Source organism: Bactrocera oleae, chromosome 4 (assembly GCF_042242935.1).
Source record: "Bactrocera oleae isolate idBacOlea1 chromosome 4, idBacOlea1, whole genome shotgun sequence".
In the NCBI taxonomy this organism is placed as follows: domain Eukaryota; kingdom Metazoa; phylum Arthropoda; class Insecta; order Diptera; family Tephritidae; genus Bactrocera; species Bactrocera oleae.
This window is the reverse complement of record NC_091538.1, coordinates 60251181-60275513: the sequence shown is the minus strand read 5'-3', so window position 1 is coordinate 60275513 and position 24333 is coordinate 60251181. Positions and strand designations below refer to the sequence as shown.

Genomic DNA, 24333 nt, shown 5'->3' with positions numbered 1-24333 from the left:
CTGAGATCCTCTTGCTCCTACTATTTTCCCTTCTAAATTCATCTCTTTGTACTGTTGTAAAATCGGTGCTATTTAACAACCAAAATATCTCGGGGTCTTCAAAACCAGCAAATGTCAATTAGTCATTCTACATTAGGCCGCCTTCTTACACAGCACAAATTGCATCTCACCTAAATTGCACCAACTGTGGCAAATCAAGTTTGCTACCCGTACTTGAAAAGCACAAAGTGCTACAACCTGCCTTAGGGCAATATTAACGCCCAGGAAGAGTGACAACAAAAGCAACATTAAACAAAACTGAACGAAGCAATCAAAGCACTTCAAAAGTTTGAAAACACCAAACACCCAATACTTACACCCAAGCAAACAAGAACAGCGACAAGCAAGTCGGTGAGCGCTGGCGACATTAGTGACAATGACAGTTATACTGGAGGAATGGCAAAGGACGCAACAACAACTACTAAGCGTAACTGCAACAGCAAACAGTGCAAGAACAACAAAACTCAATCAAAATCGTCACGTCAGCAACACGACAGAGTTAATCCGCTCAAAAGGAGCTAGTTCCAACTACGTAGCTAGAAAATATGTGAGAAGGAAAGAGCAGGTGGGGATGCCTGGCGCTTACAAGTGTTGTCAGTTTGCTGAGTTTGAAATGAATGACTAAATGACTGAATGTCCGACGAAATGTGCTGTGTGTTTAGCTGGGTAGCTAACAGTAAAACTCGTTGCCATACCGTCTCTCCCACTGAATGATGATTGAGTGTTTAATCAAGGCGATGACGGTTAGCAGTTTGACTACTTAGTGTGAGTGTGTATAGTGGTCCGATGTGGATGCGTTCGAGGGTGTTGGTTGAGGCAACAGATTGGTTGTGCGCTATCGATAAAAGCTTGATCATTTGCGTGATCCACTACAACTTACTTTATAAAATTAGCAGGATCCCCTATTGACAACCCACCGATATTAAATTCTGATATGGTTGTCACCCATTTCAAAATTATAAGACTTAGCAACACCCCAAAAAACAATAAAACTAGAGAGGCTTAAGAAAGCTAATAGTTATTAAAAATTTTTAATGAAAGTTGCCACCTGTTTTTTAATTAATACAATTCATAAACAACTTGGAGGAAATAAAAAAAGACTTACTATATTACAGTATGAGCACCACACTAGACATATTAAAAATCGTTTTTCAAAAGTGTTGCCACCTGTTAAAAATAAAAATGGGAATGGAAAAAAACACAATATGTGTATCAAAAGTTTAACAGAGCTAACAATATATTTTTCTAAAAGAGTTACCACCTGTTAGAAAAGCTAATTTCAATGAGATTACCAAGGAAATGAAGTAATACAAAACTAAAATGTATTTGGTGGCAAACTAAACGAGTTTAAGGTAGCCTATAGTTCAAAATATTTGAAAGAATGGTTACCAATCATTGAAAAAAAAAAATTAACTTGAAAACAATAATAAAATAAAATTACCAAATTGGTATCAAACGTGGAGAATTTAAAAAATTGTTGATCTACATATGCAGAATAATGTCAATACAGCTTGTTTTGAAATTAGTTTGGAATTAAAAATTAATTGATTATACATCTAACGTAGATAGTTAGATTTTTCATGATATTGGGGTTGTTCGAAAATATAATATTCATTTTTTGATTCCAAATTTGTTTATAATTATTATACCCAGAACTAGGTAAATAAAATTTGACATGAAGTTTGTAACACCCATAAGGAAACGTTGGAGATCCTATAAAATTTATACATAAATGAGCAGGATATTGAACTGAGTCGGTTTTGTAATATCCGTCTGTCTCTGTGTATACATGCGAACTAGTTTCTCAGTTTTTAAGATATCGATAAGAAATGCTTCATAAGCTCTTTTCTCCCAAGAAGCTGCTCATATGTCGATACCGCCAACATCGGATCACTATAGAATAAAGCTGCATTCACATTGATTGATCGACATCAAGCTTTTGTTTGGAAAACCTTTTTCTTTAACCAGATATCCTCACGAAATGTGGCACAGGTTATGGCCGAAGTCAACGCTATAATCTCCATACGTATTATTCAAAGCGGACCACTATAACACAGAGCTGTCATACAAACAGATATATAAAAACCAAGTCCTTGTATAGAAAACCTTTTTATTTGACAATATATCTTTAGGAAATTTGGCATAACGTAAAATACAAGTCAACGCTACAATCTCCGGACATTTTGATCAGATCGGATCACTACAGTATATAGCTGCCATACAAACTTGCCGATTCACATCAAGTCCTAGTATAGATAACTTTTCTGTTTGACGAGGTATCTTCACGAAATTTCGCATAATTTATTATGCAATACAATGCTATAACCTCCGTACAAATTTTGTATATCGGACCACTATAGCATATAGCTGCCATACAAATTTATCGATCAAAATCAAGTTCTTGTATGGACAACTCTTTGTATTTGCGATCAGTATTATAGCTTCGAAGTTAACGTCTATTCTTGTTTTTATTCGGTTCCACTCGTAATTAATGCTTTCTTACTATTTTTTTCAACTAGATTCTGTTGCTCCTGACAGATTTAAAACGGGGACCCTAAATCTGTCAGTCTCCGTTGTGTTGTGTCACTCCAAGTGTTGACGGTTACAAACCATTTTTGTCAGACACACGCACGCACACAAATACACGCAACTGCTAACAAATATTGTTGTACTTCTAGTGTAGTTTCTGTTGTTGTCCCATGTGGTTTCAAGTTGATTGGCGATCACTATAATTGCTCTGTGAACAATGCACCAACAACGCAATGACCGACAAATGCATCCAAATGTGGTCAGCGAACACACACATACATACATGTGCACAAACTTATATATAATATATCTTCACACTTACTACATTATGTCCCCATTCATGCTTCAGTTGCATGCAATGCACATTTTGTTGTAGCATCATTGCCGCAGCAGCTGCTGTCATTTCTTTCATTTGTAATTGTACTTATTACAGCTCCTTTAACCAGCAAATTTGGCATGCTTTTGGCAGCTAGTCGAAACGTTGAGTATCACACGTTGGCGATTTATTGTTGCTATTGCACTTAGTGTTGTTGTTGTTGTTGTTGTTGTTATTGCTGCTATTTCGGTTGCTGATGCTAATGATGACGACCCTCATGGTGCATGAAGTCGATCTTGTCATGGTTTTTATTGCTGTTGTTTTGCGTTATCGCTGTCAATGGCATTTATATTTGTCATTGGCCATGCATCCACTTGTGGCCACAATGCGGTCTCACTTAATAGCATTTAAGTAATGGATATGCATTTTCGACATAAACATTTATGTGCATGTATATGTGCATAATTATGTGTTTAAATAGTCGATGGTGGATCCTGGTGTCGTTAATTCATTCAAATGATTTAATAAATTTCATCTACATAATTGAAATTAATCGATGTGGCAACCCCATCTATGTAAATAAATTTACGTATAGAGCTTTTAAAAGTGTTTAAATTCAATAATGGGGTTGCCACTTTAATGTTTTACATATTAAAGGATTCTTCAGTATTTTGATACCCTGAACAGAGCATATTATGTTTGCCATAAAGTTAGTAACACCTAAAAGGAAGCGCCGGAGACCCTATAATTTACATATATATATATGTCCGTTAGTGTCTGTCCGTCCTTGTTTCTCAAGAAGCTGCTCATTTGTCGGATCCGCCGATATTGCGTCACTATAGCAAAGCATGCTGTCATACAAACTGAATTATCGGAATAGCGTCCTTGTATAAATTTTTTTTTATTTGACGAGATATTTTCACCAAATTTGGCATGAATTATTGCCCAAGGCAACGCTGCAAGCTCTGCAGAAAATCACACAGATCGAGTCGATATAGAATATAGCTGCCATACAAACAGACTGTTCAAAATCAAGTTCTTGTTAGGAATCTTCTGTATTTTTAAAGGGTATTATAGCTTCGGTTCTAATACTTACATTATTGATTCTAATACTTACATTATTAAATTCCTGATATCTTTCGAATTGAATGTCCGAATCGAAAAATTCAAAAAGTTATATAAAGATATGGAATCTGTTTGGAATATGATGAGTAATTAATTTTGATAAGGATGAATACCGAGGTAGAAATAAAGACCTTTACAGAGGCGGCATTTAATTGTTTTTTTAAGAAACACTAATTGTGACGTAATTATAACCGTTAGACACATGCTATCGCAACATTTTCGTTAGGCAATTATATGTTCTGCTAAGTCATATTGCATTATATTTTTCTATAATCAGCAGTTTTCGCAGCGCGCGTGATGTGAGACATTTTTTTACAATTTGAGTTACCTTATTGGCGTTTTTGTAAGGATCCCCAAATTTTTTGAAAATATTAGATAGCCTATGTTCACCACAGATTGTGTAGCTCCCCAAATGTGAAAGCATTTTTCAATTCATCAAGTAGTTTCGGAGCCGATTCAGTTCAATGAAACAATTTATAGTTAATCAAATTTGTAGGTGACAGTTGCCACCTGTTTGTTTATTTAATACTTTAATTAAAAATTAAACTGAAGTGAATTGAAAAATACTCTATATATTGCAATATGAGCCCCACACTAAAAATGTTTTAGAATGACAGGTTTTAAAAGTGTTGCCACCTTTTTAAAAACTAAATTAATATTAGAGGAACACCACAATATTTGCATAAATTTGTATCAATATTTGCAGATTACTATGATTTTTTTATACTTATTAGTGTTGATATGCATTCATTTCAATGGAATTAGTTTATGCACAATTTGCCGGTATTAATTCCCAGTTGTGTATTTTATTTAATTAATTTATTAAAATTTTGTTGCTCTATTCAACAAAGCTTACATTTCAGAGGTCAAACTAACGAACAGTTCGGCTTCTCTGCCTCTGTTTTTCTAACCAATAAATTCGTCACTTTTGAGTTTTCATTTGCAATAATCTAATATAACGAATAAAATTTACTTGCATGGTTCAAGCAGTCACTATTTACATACAAGTATATGTATGTTTTTAATTTGTTCTACAAATTTACACTTTATAAATTTCATGGCAATTTTAAACTTACCCTTTATTGAAAAATTTGCGGCAAGGATGTTTGATGTTAAGAAGATGTTGCTGCAAGCACTGGAAAATAATAAGAAAACAAGTTTAATCAATTATTAATCTAAAATAAAAGTGAAAATTTGATTAAATTTTCACAGCCTATGATATAAAAAATAAATAAGTTCAGCTCCTTGAAAGAATTTAAAAAACAAGAAAAAACGTTAACTTTGGTTGCGCCGAAGCTATAATACCCTTCACAAAAACAAAGGCCCCTTACAAGAACTTGATTCCGAACGTTCAATTTGTATGACAGCTATATGATATAGTGATCTGATCTGACCAATTTCTGTGGAGAATAATTTGTTGCCTTAAGCAATAACTCGTGCCTAATTTCGTGAAGATATCTCGTCAAATAAAAAAAAGTTCCATGCAAGCACTTTACTCCGATCGTTCAGTTAATATGGCAGCTATATGCTATAGTCATCCGATCCATACAATTTCTTCGGAGATTAAATTAATGCTTAAAATAATAATACATGCCAAATTTCGTGAAGATACCTCGTCAAATGAAAGAGTTTTCCATACAAGCACTTCATTCCGATTGTTCAGTTTGTATGGCAGCTATATGCTATAGTGATCCGATATCGGCGGTTCCGACAAATGAGCAGCTTCTTTGTGAGAAAAGTACAGGTGCAAAATTTCAGATCGATATCTCAAAAACTGAGGGACTAGTTCGCGTATATACAGACGGACGGACAGACAGACGGACATGGCTAAATCAACTCAGCTCGTCACTCGTAATCATTTATATATATACTTTATATGGTCTCCGACGTTTCCTTCTGGGTGTTACAAACTTCGTGGCAAAATTAATATACCCTGTTCAGGGTATAAAAAGAGAAAGGATGGGAAGAAATTATGTAAGAAAACTTGCTATTTTTTCTAGTGATGTGTTTGTAATACGTGACATATACTGAGAAATCAAATACATGTATTTACATATTGAATTCTATATAGTACTTCATACACAAAGATACAAGTAATAGGCATAATTTCACCAGACTATAGTAACTGCCAAGCAACAATCAAGTGATGTATATGTGATACATGATGTGATTTTATGTAATGCGATTGCAAGCATTGTACCAATAAAAAGCTACAACAATTCTATTAGACATTTGCGAGTAATCACAGTCGATATGTGAAGTCACGTCATATTTTCTATTAGCACACTATTTTTTGTTTAAACAATACATTTTTGAAAAATATTTTAATGCAATGATGGGCGATAATGAGTCATCATATCCCTTTGGCAAAAAGGATTGAGAAGGTATATTAATAAAAGTATCATACTATATATTGCGTTGATATGTAATGAACTCGTAGCAATTTTACGAAATGATGAGATGTGATAAAATAGCTGTGACTCCAGCTATTTGAGCATAGTAGAATGTTGCGAAACATAACAACGTGATATACGTGATGGGGTCACATCGTATGACACTGTATCATACACTATCACGTTCATATTCAGTATCATGATAGTATGATGTGATGATACGGTGTGATTAAGGATACTGATGTTTCTAAAGAGAGGTCATGTTAGCGAAGCACAAATGTATCATTATGCATATTACTTATCATTATTATTATTGTTCCACAATCACCTGTAGTAATATTATTCTGACGAAAAATCGTGTGACGTATTCATAGATAGTAAATTAATTACCCAAAAAGAATTTACGTATACTTCAACTGTTCACTTATGATACATTCTCTGATTGAATTTGATTGCTCATATGCTTGATATATAATATTTTGATGTGATTTATAGTTATGTATGATAAGTTACACCCTCTAAGCTCAAAAATAAAGGCCATCATTATAATTTGTTGTGCTTGTAAATTGAGCAATTAGGTGCGAGTATAGTAGACATAACATGATATTATGTGATCATATGATACTTAAATTCAACTAAATGTTGATGTTGTGTGATGTGGAACTCGAAGTCATATTATATGGACTTAAAATAACTAACTGCTAAACGAAGCAATACCATTCTATTAGATACGATAGATAATCATATCAACAGCTATGATTTGATGCTATGCAGAATTTTAAGTTATGTGATATGATTTTGAAGCTCATAATTGCTAAAATGTTTTCTGTGTGTGTGTACTTTTTTGTTTCTATTAATCATCACTTTCATATCTAAAGAGCATTTCATTTTTGCGCTTTTTTGAAACAAAGCTTTTATTTCACGATAATACCTCGTAAGAATTCGCAATGTTCCAAAGTAAATGGAAATTGAAGATTAACGAAGAATTTCATATTTGAATTTTCCAGATGTCAAGAGAACATTTCTGTATCCAAGATGCTATCAAAGCTGTATTGAAATGAGTTTTAAAGCGCCAAATAATGCATAAATTACTCAAGTATAAAAATTTGGTTTTTTAATGTAATGACATTAGAGATGCCACATTTTGTAATTCCTATACACATTTACATTAATATATACATATATAAGTCTCGATAGGTGCACTTCTATAAAAATAACACTCAACTATAAGTACATTGCATGCATAAATTATGGTCGCAACTGCGAATACTTGGACCTGTCATTTACAGTCACATGATATCTTCATGCATAAATTTACCAACAAAACAGTGACATATGTAGAGCGTAAAAAATTATGTTTCATACATAATTGAGTTGATTACAGTCAGATATAAAGTATGCTTGCAGAATTGTATTTTCTAAATGTAAGTGTCAAATATCTATAAATTCTACTCTCTCAAATACTTATATATACTTGCAGACCAGCGCCTTGACGTGGCTTACATTAGATTTTATGTATATGTGGTACATGTAAGCGGATATTGACGCCCACACATTTTTCGCAATTTTTTGCTCAAACAGTTCATGCATTCAACATTGAGAATTATTTATAGAATGAAAAGCAAAAAAGGAACTTATTTTTTCCATTCCGGTCCCCACAGGTCAACTTACATTTTGGTAGAATGCCGCCGAGCTGACTGACTGGCGACACCTAACTAATCGCCTACAACTCACACACATACCCAAACACGAACTCAAACTATGATATGGCTGTACATAGTATTCGTGATTGGATGTGTGAGCGCTGTATTGAGTTGCAACAAGCAGGATACAATTAACTAATGGAAAAAGGAAGCAAATGTTGTTGTGCCACTTAATTGAGTGGGAAAAGAGGGTGAAAAGAATATGTGCAAAAAGTAAAAAAAACAAAAAAGGAATAAAATAAATTGCGATGAAAAATGAATAGGAATAGTTGATGGAGTAAATTTTTCTTATTTATTTGCATCTGTAAAGGGAGATGACGTAGGCAAATGATGGCTCATTGGGTAGCGTTAAACACCAAAATGTACTCAAGATAAATTGGATTGCATTACATAGTGAATGCAGGCAACTTGCCTTTAAATTATATAAGATGAATGAATGTCTGTGTACTTTTAATTTAGCAAATTTTCTCGCTACTTCTATTTTCTATTGAAACTAAAGTGACTGTAAACTTATCCGAAGCAGTTGGCTAAAGTTTTAAAAGAAATTCAAAGTTTTCGATACCCGCCATCGTACCTTCGTCGATTACAAGCAGTTTTCAATAGTCCAATAAGGAATCGAGGGTATTATTGCAGCACCAACAAGGTAGGAAAGAACAACTGCGAACCTTGTCATAACTGGCGAGATTTCATACAGGGACCTTTTCAACTTCGTCAATCGATTCTACGCTTAGCATGTATACTTGTATATTGGACGGGCACTATATTTTATAACTGTGTTCAGCTGTGTTCCACAGCCGACGACATAGGTAGACTTAATTAGAGGTAGCAAGCAGAATGTCTGCGAACCTTTTTTGGTTATTAAGAGGAAATATCGGGAACTATCGTATTCGGACAAACGACGATCTATATGAGCCATTCAGCGGCTGCAATTTATTTTTCATATGGTAAGAATGGATGACGACGCTCGGGCGAAAATGTTTTCGATTTTGCACTAACAATGCTTTTTGGCTAATTTGTGAGAAGTAACACTTATCATTCTTCTGTTGTTGTTCCGTAGTGCTTATCAGGCCTAGTGTTTTTGTTTGCAACATACAGAAAAAACTTTTACAAATGGAAAGAGAATTAGATATAACATATGGTTGCTCCGAGCACCTACTTCATATATCATTTTGCATATGTAACTATAATAAGGGTTATATTTTTTGTATCTTTCCTTACATACAATTTATTCACGTCAATATACTTTTCATGTAGTAGTCACTCTAGCCAAAATCTTACTTGGAACATATTGTCTTTGTTATTGGCAGGCAATTTTCTTAATCTAACTTATAACCAACTGCAAAATCCATAGCCTTAAGTTATATTCGTTGATATGTGGCTTAGAATATTTCTAGACGTTTCTGTTAAGTGTGATTTAAAATATAGAACGATGAACTTCGCAATATATCTCTGCGGCTAGATCTTGCTTCCTCCACAAAAACTAAAAGTGGCAAAATCGTTAGTGAGATTCATATTTAAAATATATAGTGACTCTTTGTTTTTGAAAAGAAATGACTTTAGTGGTAAAAAACAGTCTCTGACACATACTTTATTTTAGCTCAACATGAAATTTGTATAATTTTTTCAAACTTTGCCTTATAATTCTCTCAGATATCAATATTAGAAAACAGGATAAGTGAAATGTCTAAGAAAGTGATAAGCCAAAACCTCGATAATTTCGATTTTAAGTAACTTAATAAAGTAGACAATAATGGAGTTCATATTATTAACATTCTTGCTTTTCATTAGAGCTTGAACCTATAAGTATTACTTACATGTACGTAGGCTGCATTTTATATTTCGACCCTGGTGTTGCAAACTGGCAATCCATAACTTTATCGTAAAGTTTGACTTTTATGATGTTCTACATACTCAGAACATTTAGACATACGAGTGTGATATTTGTATTCTTTACAGTAACTTTAAATATTTATTATAATTGTTCAGGAAGACAATGTATGAACATTTATCAAATTAAGCAATATTTTAGCACATCAATTCATCAATAAAATACTTCTCAAAAAAACTTGAGTTTCTCAACAAGCAAAACAACTGGTGAAATAAGCTCCCTGGGAATTCGCCCATAAATTCTAGCAACTTCGTTTGACTACTCATTCAACAGGAAAATGCTGTGGATAGCAATAACCAATAATCAAATAAATATAATATATATATACCTATAATGACACAAGCAATGATTTTATTATTTAATAAACAGTTGCTTACATTCGTAGACTCGATTAAAACGAATCGATTTACAAGTTTTGACAATCTTCTGAAACTGTTGCTGACACATTGAATTATTCTATTATTATATGTATTTTATTTTATATTTACTTGCAGATTCAACGAGAAAGCTACAGGATGTGCTGCAGGATTTTTGTGCACCACATGCCTCACCCAAATTCAATCCCGATGGGGTAAGTGAAGTTGTAAACCATGTCTTATGGCTTAATTAGTTATTTATAAAGCATGAAGCGGAAAATCCCTTGATTAAAATTAAAATTTTATAAAGCAGAAAGCTGTTTGTTTAAGCTTTTGCAATTTGCAACGAGAAGAAAATTTACAAATACCCAACTGATAACTATAAGCATTTTAAATGCCCGAAGAAGATATACTGACAACATAAACTATTCGTAATAAATTTATCGTTGGCGTCATCTAGTGTTTACATTTACATGCCTTTCCAATATTAATATGTTTCGCTTATTAGTCAAAACAGGCTGTTAATAGCATTTTTCGTAATAACTCTACTGCAGCGCTATCTAACATTTCGCAAGAGCTCCTTTAGGCTTCTCATTTTTCTTAGACCTTACCCCCTTCAAAAAAATGTCTTCCACAAAGTACCCCGAATTAACAAAAAAATGTCTTGTTGACAAAGAGCAGATGACTACCAACTCATTTCCTTTAAATTGCTTTATTTCCCCTCACCCTTTTGTAATATAAAAAAAATTATAACAATGACTTTTTATCATTCACAAAGTATAAAATGCCTAAGCATGCTCACGCGTTAAATTTCTATTCCCTAAGCGTCACCCTACACTTAAGCGTCGATGTACCGCACGTCATCACTCATTCCCTCGTAGGCACATAAGCCCTCCCTCGCGCGACTTACGGCTGATGTGATATTTTATTACTGCATTGAGCCAAGGAGACGCTTAAGTACCTAAACGTGCGCTCTTTATGCGTTGTCCGTAATTTTGTTATCTGCAATATATTGTACATGCATAAGGTTCTACACAAGTATATATGTATATACGAAACAACAATTATTCTCATATCCGCTCTAGTTTTCGTCTATGGGAGCCATAATTTTTCCTCTATATCCAAAATTGACATTTGTGTGCGTTTCATCTACATTGCAGAGATGACTGATTGTAATGTACTCGTACTCTTAAATAAAATTGGCAGAAAATATAGAATGTAATTGGGTACAGGGTAAACCGAAATGTATTCCAAAGTAATGTCAGAGGAATGTCATAAATTCAGTTGAGTCGCGGAAATTTTGGCTCTTTTTATTTCGGGACCCCAAAATATTTCTGGGTTTATAAGAAATATATTTAATATTTATTTGTAAGAAATACATTTTCCAAAATTCAATATTTGGGATTTGATTCCATTCATAGAACAATAGAGCACATAATAATTTTCGGGATCCCGCAAATTTGTAAAAATTATAAAAATTGTATTATTGTATATCAAACACTGATTTTTAAGAAATTTTTTGTTATTTAGAAATTTTATTATCGGGATCCCGAAAAATTTTCGGGACTTTTGATTAAGTTATCACGTAGCACAATTTAAAAAATTAAAATAAACTAGTATATGGAATTAAAAAAGTTTAATATGCATATTCTTTATCGGGATCCCGATAACTTGATCCCGAATTTCGGGAACGGGAATGCAGATTTTAACCACTTTTCAGTTTGAATGAAATCCGACTATACTAAGGAGACTTAAAAAATCACGATTAAAGATTGTTCAACACGAGATCCCGAAACTTTTCCAAAATCAAAATAAGTTTTTTTCTTAACAATTTTCGTTCGTAGAAAGGAACAACTTATGTTACAAAAATTCCAATGAAACATATATTAAAACTTTATTTCATTTATTTTTTCGGATCACCCTGTATTTGCTCCATGCTGCCTTTCGTGCCATATCATGCGTGACATTCTATACACATTTAATTGCAACGCGCCCATATAAATACTTATAAGCACATACAAGTACATATGCATGTATTACGCCGATTATGCTACTTGTAATTCAATTGTTTCAGCCATCAAATCATCAGCCGACACAATATGTATACTCTTAGTAATGTCTTGCACTGATCCCTTAATCCGCATGCCACGTGTGTTTCAAGTGAAATCTTTGTGCATAAACAATGCCGATTTAATAAAACATGGAGCAAATATCTATGCACTTATGTACAAGTATGTGTGTGTGAATTTGCATATGTCAACACGCGATATATTTCGCTGAAGCTTAAGTGTGCTTAGTTGAGGTGCTCAAATGCATGCGTTACTTAAGTATTTCAATGAGTAGCTGCGTTATTCAAATGCGAGCTGAGAATAATTGATGATGCGATTGAGGTATTTAGTGTTAAGCTTCGAATATGTAATCAATGTGAAAATTTCGATGGGATAAAACAGGTTAAAGGATTTGGTTTGAGTTGTAGGCTCTTCATTGATCAATTATACTATAACTAAAATTATTCAATAGTAACAGTTTGAAAATTATTAATTAAGGCATTTCCATATTAGAGCTGTATTGGAGTAGATGAGCCGAATTGATGACATTGCCTTTGTTTAGAAAAGTAGTTAAATAATGTGAGGTTAAAACTTTGAGTAGTGTACTAGAAAAAATCCGCAATTATTATGGTGAATATTTTTCTAAAAACTTTATCTCTCTCTTTCAACAAAAACTCTCTCTTGAAAAAAAATTTAATTCGAGACTGCTGTTCGTAGATTTAAAAACTTCGCTAAGAAATGTCTACAATTACAAATTTTTTTTCCAAAAACTGTGATATCATTGTCAATATTTTTATTCAATCGTGCAATATTCTCATGGTAATCCATCACTTATATAGAATCGTTTCAATGACATCAAAGCAATGCCACCGTGCCATGGCAAAGCATTCGAAGAAACCTCTAGAATTGCTTAGGGGCAAAATTTATAATTAAAATTTTTTAAAATACTTGTCAATAATTTTGAAAATTATTGTACATATAAATATACATATAGCTATAGCTTGACATTCTTAGGCACCAGTTCACGCATTGAAGGAAAAGCTTGAAAAATATGGTTTCAAAGTGCCACCATAATCTTCTTAGATGCTTACTCAGTTCTCGGTATAAAATCGAGTCGTTTTTTTCTTATTAGTCAATCATTTATTTAATTTTGTGTTTAATATTCGTTCATAACATATCGAGTACCATCATAATCGAGGCAATATTGATTTCATAAATTTTTTGATTTTTCTTTAAAGTACTCAAATGATTTAAAACAAAACTATTTTAGCTAGACAAAACGCTTAAAAATTTATATCAAAATAAGTAGTTTTAAAAAAGCTAAGAAAATTGTTTTTAACAGGGTTGCCACCTGTTGAAAATTTTGTTTCAATCATTTTAATAAATCGCTATCAAACTTAAGCGTTTTATGAAGGTATTACAATTCGAAAAATTTTAGTTAAAGGCTGTTTTAAAAATTTTAATAAAACATATAAGTACGCTGTTGGGTATAACAGTATTGGCTTCAAACTTTACATATTTAAAGAATTTTTTTGACATTTGGTGACATTCAAGAAAATTGTTGCCACCTGCCAAACAATTTAGTTTACTCAACTGTGTAAGTAAATCAAATATTAAAATATTAGTATCAAAAGGAAGACATCATATGCCAAAATAGGTATCTAAAATAATTTTAGAAAAAAACTTTTTAATTTTTAAAAATTAACATTTTATTTACGACACCACCAAGACTGCCATAGTCCATAGTCATATTTTGAAACTAAAATTTCCATGATTCTTGTAAGTTGGTTACATCCATTGGCAAGTTAAACAAAACATTTTTTTGGTGAATTTTTTTTGAAGATACATTTTATTTAATACATACATAAATCAAGCAAAATGTAAATATACAGAATTTCTTGTACTTTAATAAGCGGCGATGCATTTTGAAAAATTTAGGATTCTCTTACTTTCGTAGTCGATCTCCAGGTCTACCTTCACATAACGGTATATGGGGTGAGCAAGATTGTTCTGCTTAAAATTATCTCAAACCCCAAATCCAAAATTATAAAAGATGAAACCAGGAAGTGAAGCACTAGTCAAAATTTTTATTTTTGACAAAACGTCAAAAAAAATTGTTTTTATATACAGTTTGTCATTATCATCTCATACCTATAGCTTCCATACAAACAGAGCCATCACGTGCTTATATGGAAAACGTTTTCATTTGATGAGATATCATCACCAAATTTTGGGGAGTTATTTTCTAAGACACTGTTGTAATCTCCAAAAAAATTTTTCAGATCATATTTCTACAGCATAAAGCCGCTACACCAACTAACCGATCAAAATAAGTTCTTGTAAATAATATTTTGTATTTGTGAAAGGTATTACGGCCTCGACCATTATTTGACAAATATATCTAAAAAGGCCATGTGAGAATTTCAAGCTATTTCACAGAATTTTTTTTTTTTGTAAACGCTTAGTTATTTACTATAGCTCTATCTAAAAAACTTGGTTCAGCTATCGTCTGCAGCTAAATTTAATTAACACAGAATGGTTTAAAAAACTATTTGTTATTTGCAAAACCATCAAAATGCACCAATAACAAATTTCAAACGTCCATACGCCTAATGAAATGAAAAATATCTCTATGAAGCCCATACCAAAGTCTAGTTAACGAAGCAGCATTTAACAAGGCTTTATCCTTGAGCAGCATGCGCCCCCAAACGCATAATAAACGGCATTGGAGCTGCTGGCAGTACATAATTTGAGCTGATATTGGAGCATAGTTTGTTGAATTTGTCAGCTCATTTTTATTTCAACTTTTTGTTGTACGCCAACGTACACTGGCACACATTCGCATGAAAGTGGAAACGAGTCATGCGGCACGCAAGTCCTTGCCGCCGCTTTTAACAAACGAGCTAACAAGGCGAATGCTCGTGTTGCGCCTGTTGCTTGCTGCCAAACCGCCGCGCTGCGCACTGTGCCATTAATCACACGCTACCGAACGACACATAGCTACACGGCATACTGGAATTGTTGAAATTTTAGACGTTTCACGTTTCGTTTCTCCACGTTGTCTGTCTTTTATTTTTTACCGTTATGCGTAACGCATATAATTTCTCATTTACAATGTCAAACCGACAATTTGTCATGCAAACGCATATTTCCCGTTGCCTTATCATCTTACAGCTGTTCAACTTGTTGGCCAATTACTTGTGGATACCGCATTATATATGCGGTGTATGGAGAGCACGCGCGTATGACGGGGTGTATGAGTAATGTGCACAAGTTAATTTGCGTATATTGTTCGCACAATGACGGCAGTCATCTGTCTTCCGGCACCCAAATGCTCGATTGTGCTAATAATACTGTGAAAATTTAAGTGAATTAATACTAGTTGTTGTTTTTGTTGTTGTTTTTGTTGTTATTTTTGTTGTTATTTTTGTTATTCAGCGTAGCAAGCGAGAATATGTACATCAATGGCGCATGCATTCATCATACGCCATGTTGCACCAATTTCAAATTTATTCAAATCTGCATAGTTCTAGGTATATGTGTGTAGATGTGCTTATGTGTGCATTTGTATATGTGTAGCAGTCAAAAATATCCGGCGTGCAAGCAACAGCACTATAAAATTGTTATTTCGAATTTTCAGTTTGGCGAAAGGTGCAAAGGCGAAGTGCGCACATAAAACAAACAAACACACACACACAGGCGCACACATATTTATTTGCTTTCTCTGCAAACTATATAAGCTCACACACTTACAACTATATAAACCAATTGAACATGCATGTATAATATATATGTGTGTATGTGTTTGCATATCACCCTGTGTTTTATGTATGTTTGTTTATGTTACACTTTAAGCCGAAAAAGCAACACTTTGGGACGTAAAAGCAAAAACAAAAAGCATGGTAAAAAGCAAAAATTACACTTCATCTAAATACTTTTTCGTCGCACTGATTCCAGTTTTTAGTAGTGCTTGGCTCATAAAACTAAGCAAACATATGGTTAGTGAGCAAAACGCTCAATAAAAATACTTTAAATGGGTGGAAAATATTCCGAAGGTTAACAGGACGTTTAGTTAGTATTTCACATGACCTCGACAGCAATATTGGTAAGCGAGAAGTAGCTGAGGAAATTATTTAAAATTATTATGAAGTGATTTCAATAAAATTATAAAAAATATAGTTTAGCAAAGTATTTAATAGCATTTCGGAAATTTCCTCATAAGATAAATGTAAAAATTTATACAGCTACAAAAATTTGTACGAAAAAAGTACTATAATATTAAGTAACGTCACTTTAATTATTCATATGCCCAGTGTGAACAAAAGTAAATTGAACGTAGACGATCGAAAATCACTTTTTTTAAATTTGAAGTTCTTATATAATTGGAAATGAAACACATGTAATGATTATATAAATTAACATTTTTACTCTCGAAAATAGTAGTTATACAGAGTACATACTCACCCAAAATTTGTTTGCAACACCTAAAACCATCGGACTAATACCAAGCTCACAAAATGGCCTCAATCGAGAAAGTATGAAATGTTATAACTAGGAAACCAATTACGTTTTAATTTTTAATTGTTAAAGATGATCACGGTTAGGAGGTACAAAAAAATGCAGAAAAGTTGATAGACCCTATTTTTTAATAAATTTAATACACATATCTTCCAAAGAGCAAAAACTATATCAAGTAATTCCGTAGTATGACAAGACGGAAAACAGCACTTTGTATTAGTAAAATCTGTTAATAACCACGCCCACCCTCCATTCAAAAGTTATATTGAAAATTACTTAATGGGCGACAACATTCTAAAAAAAACAACAGATCTAAAAATTAAAAAACAGGCGTAGCACTGCCCATTTTTAGATCTGAAATCCTATATCACAGAAACTATTGGACCAATTTCAACCAAATTTGATGCAGATTATTATCTTCACATCTTTGCAGTACAGTGTGAAATCGGACTACAACCGCGCTTACTTCCCATATAAGATATCTGATTAATTCACCTCACATTATATGAATTAAGCAGCAATGATGATATAAAAAGAAAATTTTCACTTCTCATTTAAAGGTGGTCGAAACAGGATTCAAGACCCAGATATTGAATATGAAGATCTCAGATCTTAACGCCAAAAATTGTATTTTATATTACTACATTTTGTCACTTCCTCCTCGACTGCCCGGCTTTTGTCAGTCTGAGATTTTGTAACAGATATAAAGTAAATATACATACGTAAATGAAAAGCGTGACAAGCTGAGTCGATTTACTGTCTGTCTGTCTGTGTATATTCGATCTAGTCCCTCAGTTTTTGAAATATTGATCTGAAATTCAGATCACTATAGCATATAGCTGTCATGCAAACTGAACCATCGGAATAAAGGACTTGTAGAAAAACTTTTTTCATTTGAGCAGATATTTTCACAAAATTTTGCGTGGATTTTTGTTTAAGGCAATTGCGTAATCTCCAAAATTGTTCTAAGCCGAAAGTTTTTGTAATGAATAGTCTGTATTTGTGAAGGGTATTAAAGTTAACTTTTTTTTGTTGTTTTAATAAATTTCAATATATTCTTTTTATCTCCATACTTTATCTCCAGCAAAATACCGTCAGTTATTCAATACAGCATGGAATCTTCATTCATTTCTACTAATGACTCTCTTTACTTTGATTTACAACCGATCTTATGTGTTTCTCTCTTACACATATTTTCTACTTGATTTAGCTTTAGATTAAGAGGAAATTACTAACATTTTGATTTTTGCACTAGTTTTCTGTTTAATTTTTTTCCGATTTGTATTCTGCAAAAAATAAGTTGAGTTTTGTAACATATGACCTAACCCGAGATTCCTGATAAAGTTCCAGTAAATGAATTATTCTACATGCTACAAGCAAAGAGATGCATTAGTGCACATATATACTTATGCATATACAAACATATATATGAATAACCACATTACATTTGCGAGAAAAGTACATTTTCGACCATAACCCAACTACAAGTGACCACTTCTAGTCAATCGGTCAGGCATCGAAGTATAAATCTACAAAGCTTGTACCAGAAAAGCACAACGCATGTGTTTACATGCTTACAAATACCTAAAATATATACATATACGAATATGTATACATATAAATATGTATGTTATGCATGTACATGTTTATTTACTTTAGCAGTAAGCGGCAAGCAGCCAAAGGAGCTGAGAGATTTAACACGCTTGATTAGAGCGCTTCAGTTCGGGTTAGCGAAGCATGGCCAGCGTCAGCTATGAGGCGAAAGGTGAAAAAGGAGAGAAAGTTGGGCAGCTGCCACAATTACTCATACACACTAAAAATAAAACTAGTGGCAGCTCCACAGCCAACCGAACGAGTGCCAGGTCGAGTGCCAATGAAGCGTGCCATTAACACAAAATGCCGTTACGGCGCTGACTGCAATGTTGTATCGATTTGCCAAAAGTTCAATTTTGACACAAGGGCCAATATGCATATGTATGCTTTGTGTATGTAAGTTTGTGTTGTTGCTGCTGACATGTTCATATAGTCAGTCATGCGGTGTACATATTGGCTTACCTGATTCACCTCGTCACGAAATACCGTAAAAGATAAATTAGTTTGTTGAAGGATTTTTCAATTTGCTATATTCGTACCGTTGTTTGCGGTAAATGTGGTGATGTTGAAATGAGTTCACACACATATGTATGAGTTTGTGTGTGTATGTGAGTGTAACCGGCAGTCAACACCTTTTTGGCAAGCATTTTCACCTGCTACCGGCAACGAAATAACTTTGCAGGTGCCCCATGTATGCAACATTGGTATGTGTGTGTGTGCATGTGTAAAGCACACGAGTGTAACCAACAAGTGTGTGCCAAAAATACATTCCCTCGCTGCTAACAAGTGTTAAATAAGAGATTAAATGAAATTTGTTGAAGTGAAACGTCAAGCATTTGCAAGGTAACTTTAAGCGGATTTTAGAAGACAACTCTACGCTGCTGATAAATAAATAACTGGACACACATACAAGTATATACAAACACAAGCAAATACTTATGCCATTGTATATGATTATGTTAAGTGAATGTGTAAAGCGTTATTTTCTTTCCAAACTAGCTGGAATTAAGTGTGTTTTTTGACCAGAAAAGCTTCGCAATTTTGTAAGAAATATTTTCTAAGCATTTTAAGCTTGAAAACTCCCAAAATAGCAACTTACTTTTGCTATTTGCTGATATAGTGTCAGTAACTATTAACTTTCATAGATACTTAAACAATTTACTTGTCACTGGAGAAGCCTGATCACTGCCGTACAACTTTATACATAAAAGTAGCAGTAGTTGCATACTTTTAAGAAAAAGTTAAAAGCGACAAGTAGTTAAAATCCCTCCAAGAACTGTAAACTGATACTTGTGATGAAGATTTTAAATACTACAACAACAACTATTAAATAAACAATTTTAGTGAAACATGAAAATTTTTGATGACAAATTGATTGGGTTGAGTATTTTACAATTGACACTTAATACAATTGTACTTAATTACCTTTTGGTAGTTACTGAAAACAAGAAAGTCATTTTTTGTATACGAATATTCGAAAAACTATTACACTTCGCAGGTAACTCTTCATTCTTGGTCCCCTAAGTAGGAGTCAGTATTAATACAGGTGATGACGAACAGCTTAAGAGGGTTTCCCAAAGAGAGAAATTTTCAAAAAATAACTCTGATTTCTATGAACTTTATGAACTATCTGTGTGCGGAGAGGTTTCATATCCGGGTGAAAAAATTTCCAAAACAATAATATATATATATAACTATATTAGTGCGATTTTCTTCTCAAAATTTTACCGATTATTTAAGAAAAATATGTACAATCGTATTGTTCAATGTTTTGCCCATCTGAGGCTATAACACCTTCTCATCATTTTGGTAATTTGTGAATTACACCCCAAAAAATCTGGGTCAGCTTGACGACCACGAATTAATCAAGTTTTTATACACTGTTTTGAAATGAACTGTATTTCAGTGAGGGCGTTCTGCATCGGCCGGAACAAATGGTAGTCCGATGGAGCAAGGTCTGGACTATAAGGTAGGTGAGCCAAAACTTCCCAGTCGCTGTTTTCAATTTGTTTTTAACCAGTCTTTCAATATGAGACCGAGAATTGCAATGAAGTAAATTAATACCACAGGCCTAGTCGCAAATTTTGGGCGGATTCGACAATCGCTCTATCCAATTTAATAAGTTGTTGTCGGTAGAGTTCCTGGTCAGTAGTCCCGCACATAAGCTATAATACGCTTAACAGATACAAAATATCCCTTAGAATAACTTGATTTTGACCTGTCAGTTTGTATGGCAGCTATATGCTATAGCGACTTGATCTGAACAATTTTTTTGGAGATTGCACCATTGCCTGGGACAATAATCCATGCCATGTTTGTTGAAGATATCTCACCAAATAAAAAAAAATTTCCATACAAATCCTTCATTTCGATTGTTCGGATTTTATGTGAGCTATATGCTATAGTGGTCCGATATCGGTGATTCCGAGAAATGAGCAGCTTCTTGGCGAGAAATGAGCAGCTTCTTGGCGAGAAAAGAACGTATGCAAAATTTCAGATCGATATCTAAAAAAACTCAGGGACTAGTTCGGATGTATACAGACAGACATACAGACGGACATGCCTCAATCGGCTCTTCTCGTCATGCTGATCATTTATATATACGAGTATATATTTATAGGATTCCGACGTTTCTTTCAGGGTGTTACAAGCTTCGTGAAAAACTTAATATACCCTGTTCAGGAAATAAAACTTATTGTTGTTTACGCTTCAAATCAATGTTATATATCGAAAAAAGTACAATAATAGAATAATAGAAATAAATCGAAAATAGAGGAATATCCACCTTATATTTAGTCAGCAGATGTAAGGTCGCGAAAGAGTGCGAAAGCTCTCTTCCAGCAAAATCTTATTCAAAGGTGTTTCTGTAACCCACATATGTATATAGAAAGCAAGAAATTGCTAAGCTTAATACAGTGAAATAAAAGCTCTCCCTGAACACTTGGCTCTTCAACAGACTGAGTAAAATTATATTACTGCTGTACCCCACATGGTACAAGGTTCAGGCAGAGTACCTTCTAGAAACTTTGCTTACTTCAAACTTATGGAATTTGAACTGCAGAGCTACTATATAAAAGAAATCAAGAACTTCGTTGCATTTTGTAGCCTTAGCAATCTACCCATTAAACCTATTAATCAATTATATATACTACATTCATCACCAATTATTTTACTCCATCTCCATAAAAAAGTGGATATTCGAATATCAAGAACTCATTGCAATTCTGAGATTTCATTAGCCGTGCCAGGGTAGTTTCTTATATAACTACCTAATACATTTTTAAATCTTTTCATTAACAAACTTTAATTAGTTAACTTAAAATCTGCACTCAACTGAAACTTTAATACAAAATTAATACGAATAAATCATTACTGATCCATAAACGCCCAACCACTTTTAGCCGCGTCACTCAACCTAACTTCAGCAACGCCCACCTGCTCAATTAAAAGGATTTGCGCAATCAACTTTACGATTTGCAGTGAGGCATAAATTTGTAAACTTTATGATTTATTGGTGAAGATGATTAGTTTTAACTTCAACAGCAAGCGACTCGCAGAATCTCTATCTACCTCCCTCCTACTTGCCGCTGCTCTGTGTTATGTGTCAAGCAGTGTTGCTTTGGCAACTCTAAGGGCGTACTTCAAAGTGCAGGATCAATATTATAAATATATTTGTTCATGATTGTACAATGTACATATAATATATACAAACAGACAACAAACATAGCGAGCATATGTACTAGCTTTGGCTGGCAGGCGTACTTTTGTGAATTCCACGAACTACTACGCCCTCTGCAGAGGTAATTGAAGTGTAACTTTATTCGGCTTGACATATTTTAACCAGAAGACGTTTTCATTATTCGGAATACATTTGAAGGGATATCGATTCGAATTTATGTTATTACAGCGATGAGAGAATAGAAAAAAATACTCAAGGACAAGCGCCTATTTTTATATACAATATAAAGGATTAGAGTTGTAGCTGCGATAAAGCAAATATGTTCGTCTGTCAAAAATAATAAAAATTTATTGCGCAAATTAAATTCTAAACTTAAATTAAATTTCAGCTAGTTTCAAGGATTAGCACAAACTTTTTAATATCTCAAAATGTCCAACTATAGATTCATTACTAAAACTGCTCTAAATCACTACGTTCATAGCTTTATATGCTATACTTAAGCTGCGCAAATATAATCGAAAATTTTCTTTAACGTCACTTTTGGGTTTGATTTCAAGCAATCGATTACCTAAGGCTGAGGACATAGTGCAGTAAGTGGGAATAAAGAGTGAAAGTAAAAAACTCGTTCTTAATGGTATTTGGGAAAACTAATAAAAAAATAATTGATAATGTTTTATTTGGAAAATATTTACAACCTAATTACATTTTATTAAACCTTGCTAAAAGACTGAATAAGAACAAGGGTTTAAGTCTATGCTAGAGTAAAACCCAGGATAGAAAAAACTGTACGATCAATCTAGCAAAAGGGCTGAATTCTTGGCTGACTATAAATTTTTCATGGGTTTGAGTCTACTTGTAGATTATAGTAAAACCGTAAGCTAAAGAAATAAACAATCTCTCACGAGAATAAATCCCGTCATAATTGTCTTTCGGCTAGTACCAAATTTGGGTCTAGGCTATGGAAGACTGATTGTAAAAGAAATAAAATCAAAATATTTCGCAGTTCAAATTTGAAGAAACAAATAATTACCCTGAAGACCCTCCAAACCTCTAAAAATAATTATTTCTAAATAAAGAAATGTCTGAACAAAATTCTTGAGAATATCTTGTCAAAAAAAAATACAAGAGCTTAAGTTTGACTAATCCATTTATATGGCAGCTATATGAAATAGTGGTCCTTTATCGACGATTCTGACAAATTAGTTGCTTCTTATGCTGCAAGGATCAAAATTTAGGGACTACAAGTAGTTCGCGTGTATACAAACAGACGGACATGACTAAATCGATTCAGCTCGTCCTGCCAATCATTTATGTATTATATACTTACATACTTGATGGATTCTCTTATGTTTCCTTCTGGGTGTTACAATCATCGTGCTAAACTTAATATACTTACTAGAAATTCAATTTCTATTCGTTTTCCAACTTTTAAATTAGGAAGTAAATAAAAGTTCCATCAAGTTAAATCAACTGAATGCAAATCAACGATTATTATGATTTTCATTAAAAGAAATTTCACTCCAACTTTACTTGCTCACTGTATCCACTTCAACTTTCAGCGCAATTACATTTCACCAGAAATTCGATTGTAAAACAAACAAACAAAAAACTCGTCTCCAAGCTCAATCGAGTGCTGGAACGTGGCGAAGATGCCTACAACTCTGTAGTGTGTGGCTACAATGTCTGTATCAATATCTTTTGGTCAGCGCTACCATAGCGACCGCAAAATATTAGCAGGAGTATTGGCTTATATCCTCAAATATGAAAATATAAGTGCTTCATTAGGGGCAAATCAATGTTGGCATCCATAAAGTTTTAATATTGTTTTCATTTCTGTTGTACAAATATATTTTTGCCTTGAACAGGGTACATTAAGTTTGTCACGAATTTTGCTACACCCAGCCTATATATATAAATGGCTAGAGTGACGCGCTGAGTCGATTTAGTCATGACCTTCTGTCTATCTATGTGTCTGTATACCTATATGCGAACTAGTCCCTTAGCTCTTGAGATATAAATCTGAAATGTCTCACATGCTTTTCTTAAAGAAGCAGCTCACTTGTCGGAACCGTCGATATTGGACCACCATAGCCTATATGGTAGCTGTCAGACAAATATACCAAGCAAGACAGTTTTAGTTTTGTTT

The 24333-nt window shown here is 33.4% G+C and overlaps 1 protein-coding gene across 1 annotated transcript in view; it reads left to right on the top strand.

The window, feature by feature from the left end:
• Positions 1 to 24333, top strand: part of Dgk (diacyl glycerol kinase 1) — a 175961-nt gene that overhangs the window by 79528 nt on the left and 72100 nt on the right. The window contains exon 4 of the mRNA XM_070109011.1: positions 10488 to 10564. Coding sequence (XP_069965112.1) covers positions 10488 to 10564 — 77 coding nt within the window. The remainder of the gene's footprint in view (positions 1 to 10487; positions 10565 to 24333) is intronic.